A 13,979-nucleotide genomic window follows, 5' to 3' on the forward strand; every position below is an offset into this window, starting at 1 on the left:
ACATCAGAAATTACCATCGGAAAAAACCTCAATGTAATTAGTCAGCGCGTGTAATTAACCACTGGCAAAGCAGACAGGGGATTAGTGGTATCTTCTAAGTCAAGCCTGGCTACACTGCTAAACGATAGTCTTTTGTGCAGCCAGGAGCTATGGATCTGAGGCAAAAATTGTACAGTCTTTGTTTTGTCTGGGGTCAGATTAGATTATCAGAAGGGCTTTAAAATCTGTGAATCTGTCATATTTGATTTTAAGTGAGTGAATCAAAAGACTCACTTAACGTAGATATGCACATTCAGACCAGAGTTGAGTGAATAATTCAATAATTAATTTGATGAGCACAAACATAAGAACATGAGCGCCGTTTTATTGGGTCATACCAAAGATTCCTCTGTTCCAGGATTGCTCCTCAGATGACAAATGCTTTTGTCTTAAATCCACCACCTGCTAATTCCATTAGGTCCCCCATTTCTCATCTATGGTGTGAAATAATTCCTTATATTTCCCTTTTCCATGTTGCATCATTTTCATAGTTTTGTAGAGCGCTATCGTATCTCCTCTGTCATCTCTTTTCTTTGTAAATTTGATCTCTCTTTTCATGGAGAAGCTCTCAGGTTCTGCTTGTTTTTCTTCTCTGCACTTCCCAAGTTTGACCATACTTTTGGCCAAAGCATCTTCAGGACTTTTTTCCATAAAGGTCATCACAGTGGGATTTGCCGAATGAACACAGAAATGGACATTTCTGTTCCTCACACCCTGAAGCGTGCCCTTAGCAGCATCACACCCTAGAAATGCCTCCTTGCTTGTGTTGGCTGAAGGAGATGAGGGTGGTAGCTCTCGTACAGGTGCTTATTCTGTAGACTTGCAAGATTGGGTGAGATGAACTTTGTCAAAAATGTTGAGGGTGTGAGTGTACCACAGATGTTTAGGGGGACAAATTATTTTCTCCTTTGCACACAGTTTTCTCCCAAACCTTCTGCTTGCTTTTTCATGGCTGCAGAGCAATTCATAACTCAATAACTCCAACATTTATTTCCTGATTTTTATAGATATTGTATATCCTAAAATTGTGCATGTACCATAAAATGGGTTTTTCCTTGTATTTACTTTAGTTACTTGCAAATTTCTTAAGAAATACTTCATTATAAGCAACAAGAATTTTGTGTTTTTCTTTATCAATTCTCTGCAAGTTTCTTCACACTTTCTCAAAAGTTGAAGAACACATTAATGACTTCTTAAATGTATATATAGTTTTTGTAACAGTTTGATAAAACAAGATACCCTATATCATTTAGAGTTAAGTTGGTCTGGTTTTAATATTTAGCTCCCAATGTATTGTTTCTACTCTCTGCTTGGACAAGTTGATTTTTGCAACAACATATCTTGACCAGTTGACTGCATTTCTTTCTTTGGTTCAAAATAAATTTTCCTTGGTGTACTTCATCCAGTCCAGAGGGACAACTCAAAGTCTGTAGGTATTGTACATCCTATAGAAAAGCTAAAAAAGAAGTAGAATATATGTGAGATACAGGTGATACAAGGAGCTTCAGAGCTCTTTCTGCACTGAGACAATGTTGTCTTAACATCAGCTGTTTCCACAATGACGTCTGCCTGCAAACTTACTTGTGAGAAAGCATGTGGAAATCAGACTCGGAAAAAGGAATACACACAAAAAAGCAAATTTCTACTAAGTGTTATTCACAGAAAAGCTGGGCTGTTTAAGCTCTGGCTGAGAGTGGCTTTACCATACTTTTCTGTGGTCCTTTTTGGTATTTAGGACAATTCTTAGTGCTGCATTCATCTTCTATTTCATAATTGTTTACTATACATTGCGTAATTTACGGTATCCATTTTCAGTTACATTGGTTCTCATTATTTTTAGGTCCATTCTTCCTAGTTAACGCTGGCAGGACATCGAGGTTGGTTTCCATTGGAAAACAAGTCAAAAGGAAAACAAACCCAACCTCTTAGTGCTGAAACATGACCTACTTTTAAATTGCTGTCAGGTGAGGAATCTCCTCCAGATTTTAACTATCCACTTAGTTTATGGAGAGCTGGAGGAATATGACAGCTGTTAGGAAAGACATTGTTCCAGCCCTCAGACACTGGAAAATGTATTTTGTGTGGTGGTTTGTCTACAGAGCTCTACTTTTCTGTTTTCTAGAAGCAAAGTGAGAAAGGTTGAGGCAACAAAATCACATATATGTATACACACACATATAGACATATATACACAATAAGCAAGAGTGAGTGTCCTTGGGCTAACTTACTGACATCTACATAAATTAATAAATCAGGGCGTAATTGCTTCTTTAAACCTAAACTTTTGAGTTATTTTATGCATACTCTGCTTATTTTAATGGCATTTTTTAAAATGCTGTTTTTTTTCACAGTGAAACCTGTGGTGAATGCATTGTATGTATGGATTCATATATGGTGACATCAAATCGTTGACGGACACGGTGGGCACAGGTGAAAGTCACCATTGCTGAGCTTCAGCTTTGCCTTTTCATTTAATGCAAAGCCATGAAGAAAAACAGGCTGAATAACCAACGTATATGTCCATAGGTCTTTTTTAAAATGACAAGGAGCACACTTGAGTGTGATCAAGCTGCTAATACTAGATGATTCCTTGGCTCCTGTGGAGGTGCCAATCAAACTATAAAAGCTCAGAAGAGTGGAAAAAAGATGTGCCCATCTTCTGCCCATCGCGGTGTTTGTAGGCCTCAGCAGAGCGCTAGAGATGTGAAAGTTTGCTACAATATTTCTTAGGATTTAATTGCACGGTGGGGTTATCAGTGCAGGTTGTTTTACTACAGATAAGTGCCTCATAAATAGTGATAGCAGCACTGGGGGAGCGTTGCTGTAGCTGGCAGGTCCTAGGTCTCCTCCACGCACCACTGCCTGGGGCGACGAGCGTAGATGGAGGCAAGTGGGCTGCTGGTATTTGAAAGGCTGTCATAAGCTGTCAGTCAGTAAGCTTTAGTCACAAGAGACTTAAAAAGCTGAGGTCCTTTGTCATTTGGTTGCTACTAGTGCTGTCACACTTTTTAGCCCTGATGGAACCAGGGGAAATTTTGAATACAATCTTGAATATTTGAATACGGAATAAAATTTTTACTAAAACAAGACAACATAGGCCTCGAAAAATCATGGACCTCAAAAGAGCTCTGCAGTGGGGATTCTGTGAAGGAAAATGTTGTCTCCGAAGATTTTATCTGCCAGACTACATTATATTCCTGAGCTGAGATTTCCAGAGGCTTAACGGTCTTGTCCCAGTGGAAACAGAAGTCTGTTCTCCAAAGCACCACCTCACTACAGCTGCTCAGCAAATGTCATATGAAACTTCTTTTAATGCAGGGAAAAAAATGTTTTAATTTGCTTAGTTTGGTTCCGAGAGATGATCACATCATTTTTGCCCAAATTTTTCCAAAACAACCCCTCAGGGTGGGAGGCAGCCCTCTGGTGCAGCCACCATCGCAGTGGTGATGAAGGGCTGAGGAACCATCAGCCCTCCAGAATAAATCCCACAGGAACGTTGCTTGGAACAGCGCTGTCAAAGAAGAGGGTGCTAACACCCATCCATCCCTCTCTACCACATGCACACACCTGTATTCTGGAAATATAAGCCAAAATTAATCCCACCTCCTTTCTTTGGTGGCCTTGGAGCGTATATTTATGTTACCATCAGATTTTAAGGTGAGTGATTTAAAGCTACAATAACAAGGAAAGTCCTTGCCTCGTTCAGGCTGAATATTTTATGATGTGCTGCAAATGAGAAAGCCGGGGCAGTTTTCTGAGATGTATACTGAATAAGGCAAGTCTCTGTAGGACATACAGTATTTCTATAGCAATCTCTGTCCCTGCCTGGTTAGCACCTTAAATTATTGGCACAAGGAGAATTTTAATCACATAGTATTTGCAAGAGGTCAGACTGAATAATCATAATGTTCCTTTCTGGGTCTAAAATATATTAATCTGTTTACTCGTTTTCTTTTTATGTGTTACGTTGTTTGAACAATGAGACGAGGGCAGCCAATTTATTTTCGAACAGCGAGCTGGCCAGGTTTGCTCTCTGGTTCTCATGCATTTTCACAATGCAGAGGAAGTTTAAAGCCAAAGAGAAAAACCCTCCATTAAAAACAAAATAAATTTTAAAAATGGAAATATTTGTATTAATAAGAAGTCCTTCATTAGAGAAAACTAATACTCAAAGCCAGAACTTCCCAGGAATGGTCCCTTTGGTCTTTCTTATCTCACCTCACACTTCCAGCTTCGTGCCCCAGGGCCGAGTTATGTGCTTTTTCTGATTTATATTGTAGGAAATTGTGAACATGTAACTTCTGATCAGTGAGCTGTTCACAGTTGTAGGGTAATGCTCATATTTTACCTATTTTTCATATTGGCCTGGGATGTCTCCTGCTCCAGATTTCTGAAATCAGCCCTGTTTTTGTTAGGCGTCCTTAACCTGCAGGTTTAAACAGTGCTAGCAAGTCCCTAGGGATGTCTCTGCCTTTCTGAGCTGGTTCTTCTAACCCAGCCTGGTGGTGCTTTTTTGTCCAACGGAGGCTGGACCATGGCTTGAACTGCAGTGAAGCATCAGGTGAACTTCATGTGCTTCTGGAGGTAAAAGAAAGCCTACAAGCTTTGAATAGCTTTGATGGGATTCTCTGTGTAAATCCACCGCTGATGAGTTCATCAATAAGACTTTTGATAAAAAGCAATTAAACTGTCAAGCAGTAAACAATCCAGAGCAGTTCCAGCCTGTACTCCAAAAGAAACAGAAACGAAAAACATCAATGTTTTGCCAAATGGCAAAGAAGTCAAAGTGATATTTCAAAGGCTGTTATTTTTCAAGCTTCTAAAACAAGCAGAAAGGTTCCTACACTTGATAACAGTGGGGGATGCAGGGGTGAATAAACAAGAGGATTTAGCTGTACACAGAGATGGTACCAGCAAAAGAAAGAAAGGGTAACATGAATACATTAATATCAATATATGACTGATGCCTTTTTAATTCCAGCATTTATTTGTTCTTTTATTAATGTATTTTTTTACCTGAAGGCTACCATATGTAGGGATGTCCCCCGCCAGGCAGCCCCATTGCGGAGGTGGTCTGGCAGGTACTGGGTAGAGTGACCTGCCATGCGCGGGTGCAGGTTTCACGCTGCTGGCAAAAACGTCAGAAATCCAGAGAGATTGGCTCTTTCTTTATGAGTTTAGGAGTCTTGAATTAAAAGGGAGGGTTTTTTTGGTGCTCATCTTTAATCAAAGCATTTCTTTGAAGGTTTGCGTGTTCTGCTTTCCTGATGGTATCAAAGAAATTGGTTGCTTCAGAAAAAGGTTGAGCATGTCCTTTCTCCTTCCCTGCAGCAGGGGCTGTTTTCATTTTGTTTATCAGTTTGGCTCTTTCCTGATGAACTTGATGGTGAAACGGGTTAATGTAAAGTAAAGGTGTATGTAAAAAGTAATGCTGAAATGTCTCCTCATCTCTCCCAAGTTACGTCTGTAAATTAGAAATTACAAAAATACAGAAATTGTGTAGTGACATGGACTGACACAGAGCCTTGGTAACTATTAGGACATCCTTACAGCGACCTCTCCTTTGCCTCTGATGAAGATTGCAGGGTCTTTCAGTGTCTGTGCAGATGTTCAGCCAACGGTGTGCACACACAGAGCCCAGATAACGAGGTAGCTCATCTGTGTACACAAAACCATTGGCATTTTCAAAGCTTTTTGAAACCTGTCCTAAACCGAGACACTCAGTGTGGCAGCGTGTGCTGGAGGCTTGGATCTACGTTTAAACTCCAAATTGGGAAGAAACAAGAGGCAAAATCCCCAAATCCAGCCAGAAAAAAAAAAAAAAAGATTAAAAATATAACAACGGACACTGATTCTGTTTTTAATATCTGTCTCTGTTCCCTCCTTCATCTTCATTAGAGCTGGGAAAACTTTCTATAGTTGACCCCAGACCAGAGGACTCTAGACCAGAGGACTCTAGGAGTTTATTGCAAACTCCAGCACTAGGCTAGATCCTCTGAAAGATTTGCATCATCTGCATGATCTATACATGAAGTCTCCGTAACGAAACACTAGATCTGTAAGGTTTTATCTCAGGAAACCCTGGAACCAGAGTGCAATCTGTGTCTCCCCGTTGGAACTGCAGATAATGCCTCTTTTTTCATATGGTCAAGCTGTGTCCTACTGCCCCTCTTCAAAACGGGGTTTGATGGCAATGCACCTTTCTTAGTGGGGTAGGGCTTGTGGAACAGGACATTGCTATATGTTCCGGTTGTTTCATTGGGACAAGTCTGATTCTCTCTTTCCTGAAATGAGAAAATGGAAATAATGTTTATTCTGGCCTTCCTCATGTTGATAGTCAGTGACATGAGCTAAAGGTACAGGTAAAAGATGTAGTAGAAATGAAAAGTATTCATATTTATGGTTGGGGTTGGGGTTTTTTTTCATTTTAAACTAAATGAATCTTCTGGGCATTGTTTTGAAAGTGATTCCCATATTCCTGGAGATAGGCAGGGCACATGCTGGGGCTGTCCATGTGTGATGTGGACACCCAACTTAGCTCCTTCTCCAAGCGCTGGGCTTTCCCCACACCCCTTGCTGAACTGTTCGGTGGCCGAGCAGGCATCAAGAGATGGAACCGCACATGCCTTGCAGGCGGACCCAGCAGGCATCCATGCAGAAGATGCAGCTGCAGCTGCTTTGCTGATTTTTGCCCAGCTCTGAGTCCCCGGGCAGGGCTAATGCTACTCTGGATCGCAGCGTGACACTTGAGCTGTTCCCAGGGTTAAATGCGTTTCAGGTAACTGCACTTGGCTGCTCCTCCTTAGACTTTTTCTTTGCAGGGAACTAAGATCAAAAACAGAGGGGAAAAAGGTTCCTTGTGCTGATGTTTGGGACAGCGTGTCCAGCTCCATGAGCCAGTGCCAGCTGCAAGACAGGAGCAGTCCTCTTCCACTAATGAGAAATTCCTCCTACCTTCTCTTTCTGGTCAGAAAATTTTGTCTTAAATTTCTTTAAGACAAAGACCTAATTCTGCTCTTCCTGCCTGCAGTTTCAACTCTGCCTCCTGTGCACTGCTCAAAAGTGCTGTAGAGAGGGCAAAGCTGGTGCTGCCATTAAAAAAAATATATATATATCCCAGAATAATAAAGACTGGAACAAACAAATTGCAGCAGCACTTTGTGCGTGCCCGGGTCTGTTCAGAGCAGGATGCCAAGTCCCGTCTCAGCAGGGTAGAGAGAGTTGGGATCAAGACCAGCTTTAGACAAACAGGCCACATCCCCACCATGAGTTTAGAGCTCGAACGCTCTCCCACAGCTGCCCTTGCTGGTTTGCTGCTGGTGCAGCCTTGATTTCTGTCAGTCCGTGGGCAGCATACAGGGAGCCGCATTCCCAATGACGTTACGGTTGAGTTAGCACTATTTTGGAGGAGAAAAGCCATACGGACATAAGCTCCATATGGAAAGTAGCCTTGGGTGCTGAGTGGCAGAGCATCCCTGGGAGGTGAACCCCAGCCATGACACTTGCCTGGAGCAGGGAGACTCTATAGGTGAGCGCAAACATGTAATGCAAATTCCATGTACCATAACACAGAGTCACCACACGTATAAATAGGAGCACGGATCCCTCTTCCCTCTGCGTGTACCTGGGATGCTGTTGACACTGAGTAAGCAAGTGGCTGCAAACTTACCGGCTGCTCCTCCTGAGTCCTTGCATTAGCCCTGGTTTGCAATGCATCATTTAAGAGGTTGCAAATATTTTCCGTGTGTTGAAAGAAAATTATAAACAGATTGAGCCTGGGTACAGTAGATCCACTGGACTAAATTTGACTAAGAAAAGCTTTCGATTAAAGAATGAGGCTTAAGGGGGATGAGGAGTGAGCTAGCATGGAGGGAAATTTTGTCATTTTAATGAAAAAAATTTTGTGGAAGTATACTCTCTGCAAACGTCAAAGGAGAGAGTCCTTGTGCAGGAAAGCACATGATGTAAATCAGTATCTACTAAAGCAGTGCATCTCTTGAATATAACAGAAGTGACTGTATGAAATTGCAAAACAGCATGCACTGCATTTTCATGGGGAAATGTGCTGTATTCCGTCATATTAATTACTGTGCGGGCTCAATTTTCAGTGCAATCAATCCACGGGAAACAAAAAGGCTGCAGGGGAAATATAAAAAGACAGTCAGCTAATAGAAGCCAGATTCGATAAAACTGTGTCTGCCTTCAGTGAACGGCGAGGCAGAGGTGTGTCCGTTCTCCTTGGCAAGGCATGCGATGGGTCGGACAAAGGGTGTAGGGCTGAGAGGGGCTTGGAGCAACACCCTGTGGATGTATAAATATGTATATCTACATATATATCTATATGAGGAATACAACTCCTATTGTGAGAAAGGAAAGAAAGGGTTTTAATTCAAGTTTTTCTGTGCGGTGTTCAGGGTGTCATCTCACAGCAGGTTGTCGTGTGATGGCACTTCTGCCGGTGCAGCCGCTACCTGCCATACGTCCTTCCCCGCTGTGCCATGAGTCACGGGCTCTGCAATTTGGTGCGGTACCAGGGCATTTTCCTCGCCCTGCTGCTCTGGTCCCTCTCTGCCGGCAGCAAGCAGCAAGCCCCAGGGCTTGCTGGTGGCTCTCCTGGGTGGACTTCAGACCCTGGCTGAACTTCACCTTTACTGCAGAGTTTCAGTTTAATGCCAATATTTTAGCAAGCTATTTGGTCTCTTTGCCTAGCACTTAATAGGGGGATTATCCGGTTTATTTTTTTTCTTCCAGGATTGTTTTTCAGTTTCAAAGTTGAATGTGCTCATTTTCAGCGGTAGCCTTCTCTTCCATTCAGGCTCCAAACTTCCCTAGGAAGTGACTTCATGGCATTATTCAAGCAGATTATTGCTTGGAGTGGCTGTGGCTGAATTACCTAGTGTTCATATAATGACAAGCTCCCAGTCCATATGTATTTAATGACTGTAATCATTTATTATTTTCCCTTTATTAGGTTTGTTTTTAAAGAAAGTTTTACTGTGCTATTTATGATATGCTAAGTGGTGCAACTGGCTGAAAAAACATATCGCATACATTTTATTTTTTAATAGGTTTTGCTTGTTAAAATGGAAATCTTTTATTTAGCCTAGTAGGGCAGTTTTTTGCTGACAGTTTTATTATTTCAATTACTCAGACATTTCTTTCCTCTTTTGTTTCCCCAGATACTCCTCCAGGGAGTTTTAATGTGTCCATTCTTTATTTAAGATTGGGTTCAGAACGTGTTATTTCTAGCAGGGCAGAGGAAAAGCATAATATAGCAGACATTATATAGTGGGATGTCAAGGTTTTATTTTCTTTCCCCTTTGAGTTGTGGAATCTTTTCCCCATCTGTGTCATCTGGTGATTAATTGCGCTGATAATCTGCGCACCCTCATCAATAACTGTCTGCTACCAGCGCCGGGCAGAGGCCGTGCTCTGCCTAAAGAGTTTGTGGCTGCTGATAAATGAACATACATGTGTGAGTAAAGGGGGGGACACCCCTGAGAGCATTTAAAATTGCCAGAGACCCACAGTCCTTTAATGAACTAACGCTCCATAGGTACTGGCAGAAACTACTGTATGCATTTCACTTGCCGGTGGGGAAAGGGGAATGGGACCATTTCTCCAGGGCAAAACCCAAGCCTTGGTCGGTGGAGTGAAAGGGCTCATACGAGTAGAGAGCCTTATAACCTCAGTGGGCCAGCCCCAGCAGGAAGGGCAGACCGCATTCACCCGTACAAAGTTCGCTCGGGTGGGACAGCGTGGAAGCTGGTGTCTGCTCCCCCTGGTCCTTGCTGGGGTAGAGTTGTGGCTTCCCTCTGCAAGTGCTAGTGGGTCTTTGGCCACTCTCTGATGTGTGATGGATTTTATTGTCCATTACAGCATGACTGTTTCTGGTTTAGTTCTGTTACTTCTTTTCTTTGCCTCTTGCTACTCTTCTGGTCTCAGAGGCAGAGTCCTCAGACTATGAAGAAACCAAAACCAAATGCTTATTGGGACAGTTGCGCCAAGGGAGGTTTAGATTGAACATTAGGAAAAATTTCTTTACTGAAAGAGTGGTCAGGCCTTGGAACAGGCTGCCCAGGGAAGTGGTGGAGTCACCATCCCTGGAGGTATTTAAAAGACGTGTAGATGAGGCCCTTAGGGACATGGTGTAGTGGGCATGGTGGTGTTGGGTTGACGGTTGGACACGATGATCTTAGAGGTCTTTTCCAACCTGTATGATTCTATGATTCTATGAAGGCCCCAGAGCTGCAGACAGACGTGTGCTCAGACTACCTGTGGCTAGTGCACGGCCTTGGCCGTCCTTGAGCGAGGTAGAAAGCACGTTACAAAGCATATCCTCACACTTCTGCATCCCGTCATGTTTTCCAGAGTGTCTGGGGGAGAGCTTTTCGACCGCATCGTCGAGAAAGGGTTCTACACCGAGAAGGATGCCAGCACCCTGATCCGGCAGGTCCTGGATGCCGTCTACTACCTGCACCGAATGGGCATCGTGCACAGGGACCTCAAGGTACGACCGGTCCTCCGGGCAGTGTTAACGAGAGTTGCATAATTATGTGACTCAATTTAACTCATGAAAATCCAGCCTCCCCTGGGACTGGCTGTTTCAGTAAGGTTTTACCATAAGAGGGATGCTCTGAAGGCTCCATATCCTCCCATCGTAATTAGTTTTAATGAGGACTTTGCAATCAATGCTGTTACAATGGGAGTTTTGCACATATCATGTGGGACAAAAGTAATTCGTTAACACCCAAAACATTGCATTAAGGCAGGAGACTCAGCTGGGATGTAAGTGTTTACTGCTGTAAAGTATCCTGCAGATTTGCTGTGCTATATTTACTTTTACTTAATAATAATCAGTAACAATAAATAGTGTGGGAAAGTGGAATGATTTCCTATCGTGCTATTTGAACCAGCGTTTTTGGAGACACTGTTAACAGCAAGGATTCTTCTAAGAAACATTGTGTGCCAATGTGATTTTTAGATAATTTTCCTTTCAGCTGTACTGTGTTACCACATCAAAACCTCTCAGCTTTTCTAGCAAAAAAAAACCCAAAACATTATTTCTGTATTATTTCCTTCCTGTATCTTAAACTGTCACTAAAATAAGCAGAAAGGCTTGGATTTCATAACACACAGCTAAACCTCCCCATCTTTAGTATCTTAAATAATAAATTAGCAGAAGGCATTAGAAAAAGATACAATTGTCAAAAGAAAACTGTGGCTTCAGTTCCTGAGCTAGTTAATTCTATCAATGTTTACTGCCAGAAATTAAGAATTCAATGAATGAGGTAACACCTCTGGTTGTGTTTTGGAGGGATGCTCCAAACAGGAGTTGCCTTGGATGTTGATGCTGTAGCCTTGAATTTTCCCCATGTAAAGATAGTGGAATTTGGCTAAACGGGTCATATTATGTAAAGGCTTAATGAACATTCATTGAGTCAAGAGCCACAAAGAAGGTTTTTTTTCTTTTTTTTTACTTCTTAAATACATTTTTTTATTGAATGTATTTTTAAATTAATTGTAATTTTAATGTAGTCTAATATTAAACTTCATACTTGCAATTTTTGGCAAGTCCTCTTAGCAAAGATTGTAGTGCCGGCAATGTGACCTCGCTGTTTTGCCTTAAGATGGATGAAAAATTGTGGCAATGGGAGATACTATTTATTTGCTTTTTATCTCCTCCAAAATTAGTGCTGATGTGAAATGCTGCATGGAGTAAAATAATTATTCCAAGATGTGATGCAGCGGGGCCAAAGCAGAGCCCGTTACCAGTGTAACCACCAGCACCAAGGTGGAGCAGCGCCCAAACCAGGCAGACGTGGCCTCGTTTTGCGAAAACCTTAACACAGTCTCTTCCTTCTGCCACTCTTTGACTCCAAATGTGAATCTTTTTGCTGCATAGGGGTTGTTCCCCTGGGATTGCGAGCTTTTCCACACCTTACTGCTGCAAGGGACTTTCCTCAGTCCTGGACACCTCTGCCAGAAGTGGGCATCCTATGGTCTTCGCTTCAAAAGATAGAGTAGATTAATAGGTAGTAGAAATATATTTTTAAAAATATTGGTTTGGCACATTTTTAAGGCAAAACCTTGAATCCACTGAAAGAAAATATACACTGATGTCCACAAATAGTATTTCCTCAGTGTTGTGCAGTTTAGTCCTAATAGTTCCAAATAATGGGTTTTCTGTAAGGAGGCACTGGTTAGTCTTCCGAATCCTACAGTCTTCACATGTTGCTCTCAGTTCCCATTCAATTCCTGCTCTTGTGCTGAAGTACGTAGAAATATTCTCATATTTACTAGAGTTTCACCACATTTCAGTATGGAAGTGTTGTTTAGTATTTTAACATGATCAGCTTTCTCTCGAGTTCAATTTGTAGGAAATAATAACTTCAGGCTTCTTTCTGCAACCAGAGGTTTTGGAGGGAGGTCAGAGTCCTCTAAATTCAGATATTCAGTTGTACAAGCTCTTAATATTCCTGTCTTTATAATTTGAAGGAAGGCTGTAGCTCTCACTTTAAAACAGATTAATCTTATTAAAAAGTTCCTATAATAAAATATGAGATCTGGTAATTGGGACGTGGATTCTTTTACAAATTCCTTTCAGAGTTTATGTAAGGACATGATGCATTTAGATCAAGCCAGCCTTCTCCAGTGGTATTTTGGGGCAAAGACTAGCTCTTTTTCTAGAATCATAGAATCAATCTTCCTTTTTGTTTGCAAGTCTTTGTCAGTACCATATCAGTTGTTAAAAATTACTCATAAAATATGGTATATGAGGAACACCTGCTGTGAATTTCTGTTAGCACAAACATACCATGATGGCAAAAATAGGGATATAATAAGGCTTTTTATGATCTCAAAATATCAAGATAAGTGCAAGTTTCAGATTGTGGTCCCCCAAAATGAAACTCTGGGAAAGAATCCACTCTACAAAAATACAACCCTTGAAACATCTATAACAATTATTTATTGTAATTATGTGTTATTCAGATACCAAAATAGAACTTGCTGTAGTTGGGAAAAGCAGATCTGTGCTCCAAGTCTCTAATCTAAATAATGCAGCAGCAGATAACAAGAGAAGGCAGCAGATAAAGTCCAGGGAAGTCCAGGACGTGCAAAAGAACTGAAAGGCTCGAGCAGCTCTGCTTGGTACAGAGCCACCTCATTAACGCTTTTTGAATTAACCAGCTTGAAGAACCAGAGTTCTTTTAAATGGGTTTTAAACAAGTTTAAGTTTTAAATGGATGGGTTTCTTGGCCTTAATAAATATGAGTAAGCGGGGGCCTGAAGTGAGTTAGCAGAAACCACTGGGAAATAATTGTCTTTCCCTTAATACCAGCTCTACCAACCCCTCAGCAGATCAGAAGTGCACTAGTAAAAATCAGGAGTAGCTCCAACCAAGGGCAGGCCATGGCATAAAACCAACTCGCACGGTGTCAGCCAGTTAACTGGCCATAACGGCCAGTTAAAGCACTGGACTTACGAGGTATTATGAGAAAGAAACATAAATGGTACAACTTCATAATTATTTTTACAAATGGAATAGTTTCCCTTTTTGCCGCAGTCCCAGCTGGCTCACAGCTGTGGACGCAGCTTGTAAATCCTCTCATGGCCATCGTGTCCCATGGATAAAAGCATCACTACACAGCTTTGTGCTGGGACTGGGGAGCCAGAAAGTGCTTTAACCTCCACTTGAAGCTGAACGGGAACCTCAGAGTAGGGTGGAGGCGATGTCACCCCCGGCGCTTCTTCGTCCCCGCTTTCCCCAGAGCAGGAGGTTACGGCGGTGGAGGAGTGAAGACAGATGCTGGTGCTGCTGCAGTGCAATTGCTCCTCCTTACAAACGCAAGCTTGGATGTGTCCCGAGGAGTTTGATGAGTGTTTGTTGGGTGGCCCCAGCTACTTCTCGCCGTTTCCTGGAGCACACAGAGGGCTGA

General features: G+C 42.0%; 1 protein-coding gene across 2 annotated transcripts in view; it reads left to right on the forward strand.

Moving 5' to 3' along the window:
- The window catches only part of CAMK1D (calcium/calmodulin dependent protein kinase ID), a 230,412-nt gene that overhangs the window by 172,061 nt on the left and 44,372 nt on the right, over positions 1-13,979 (forward strand). For both annotated transcript variants that reach the window (XM_075143627.1, XM_075143634.1), the window contains exon 4: positions 10,411-10,549. In XM_075143627.1, the coding sequence (XP_074999728.1) occupies positions 10,411-10,549 (139 nt within the window). The remainder of the gene's footprint in view (positions 1-10,410; positions 10,550-13,979) is intronic.

The sequence above is a fragment of the Calonectris borealis genome, chromosome 1 (assembly GCF_964195595.1).
Source record: "Calonectris borealis chromosome 1, bCalBor7.hap1.2, whole genome shotgun sequence".
Taxonomy (NCBI): domain Eukaryota; kingdom Metazoa; phylum Chordata; class Aves; order Procellariiformes; family Procellariidae; genus Calonectris; species Calonectris borealis.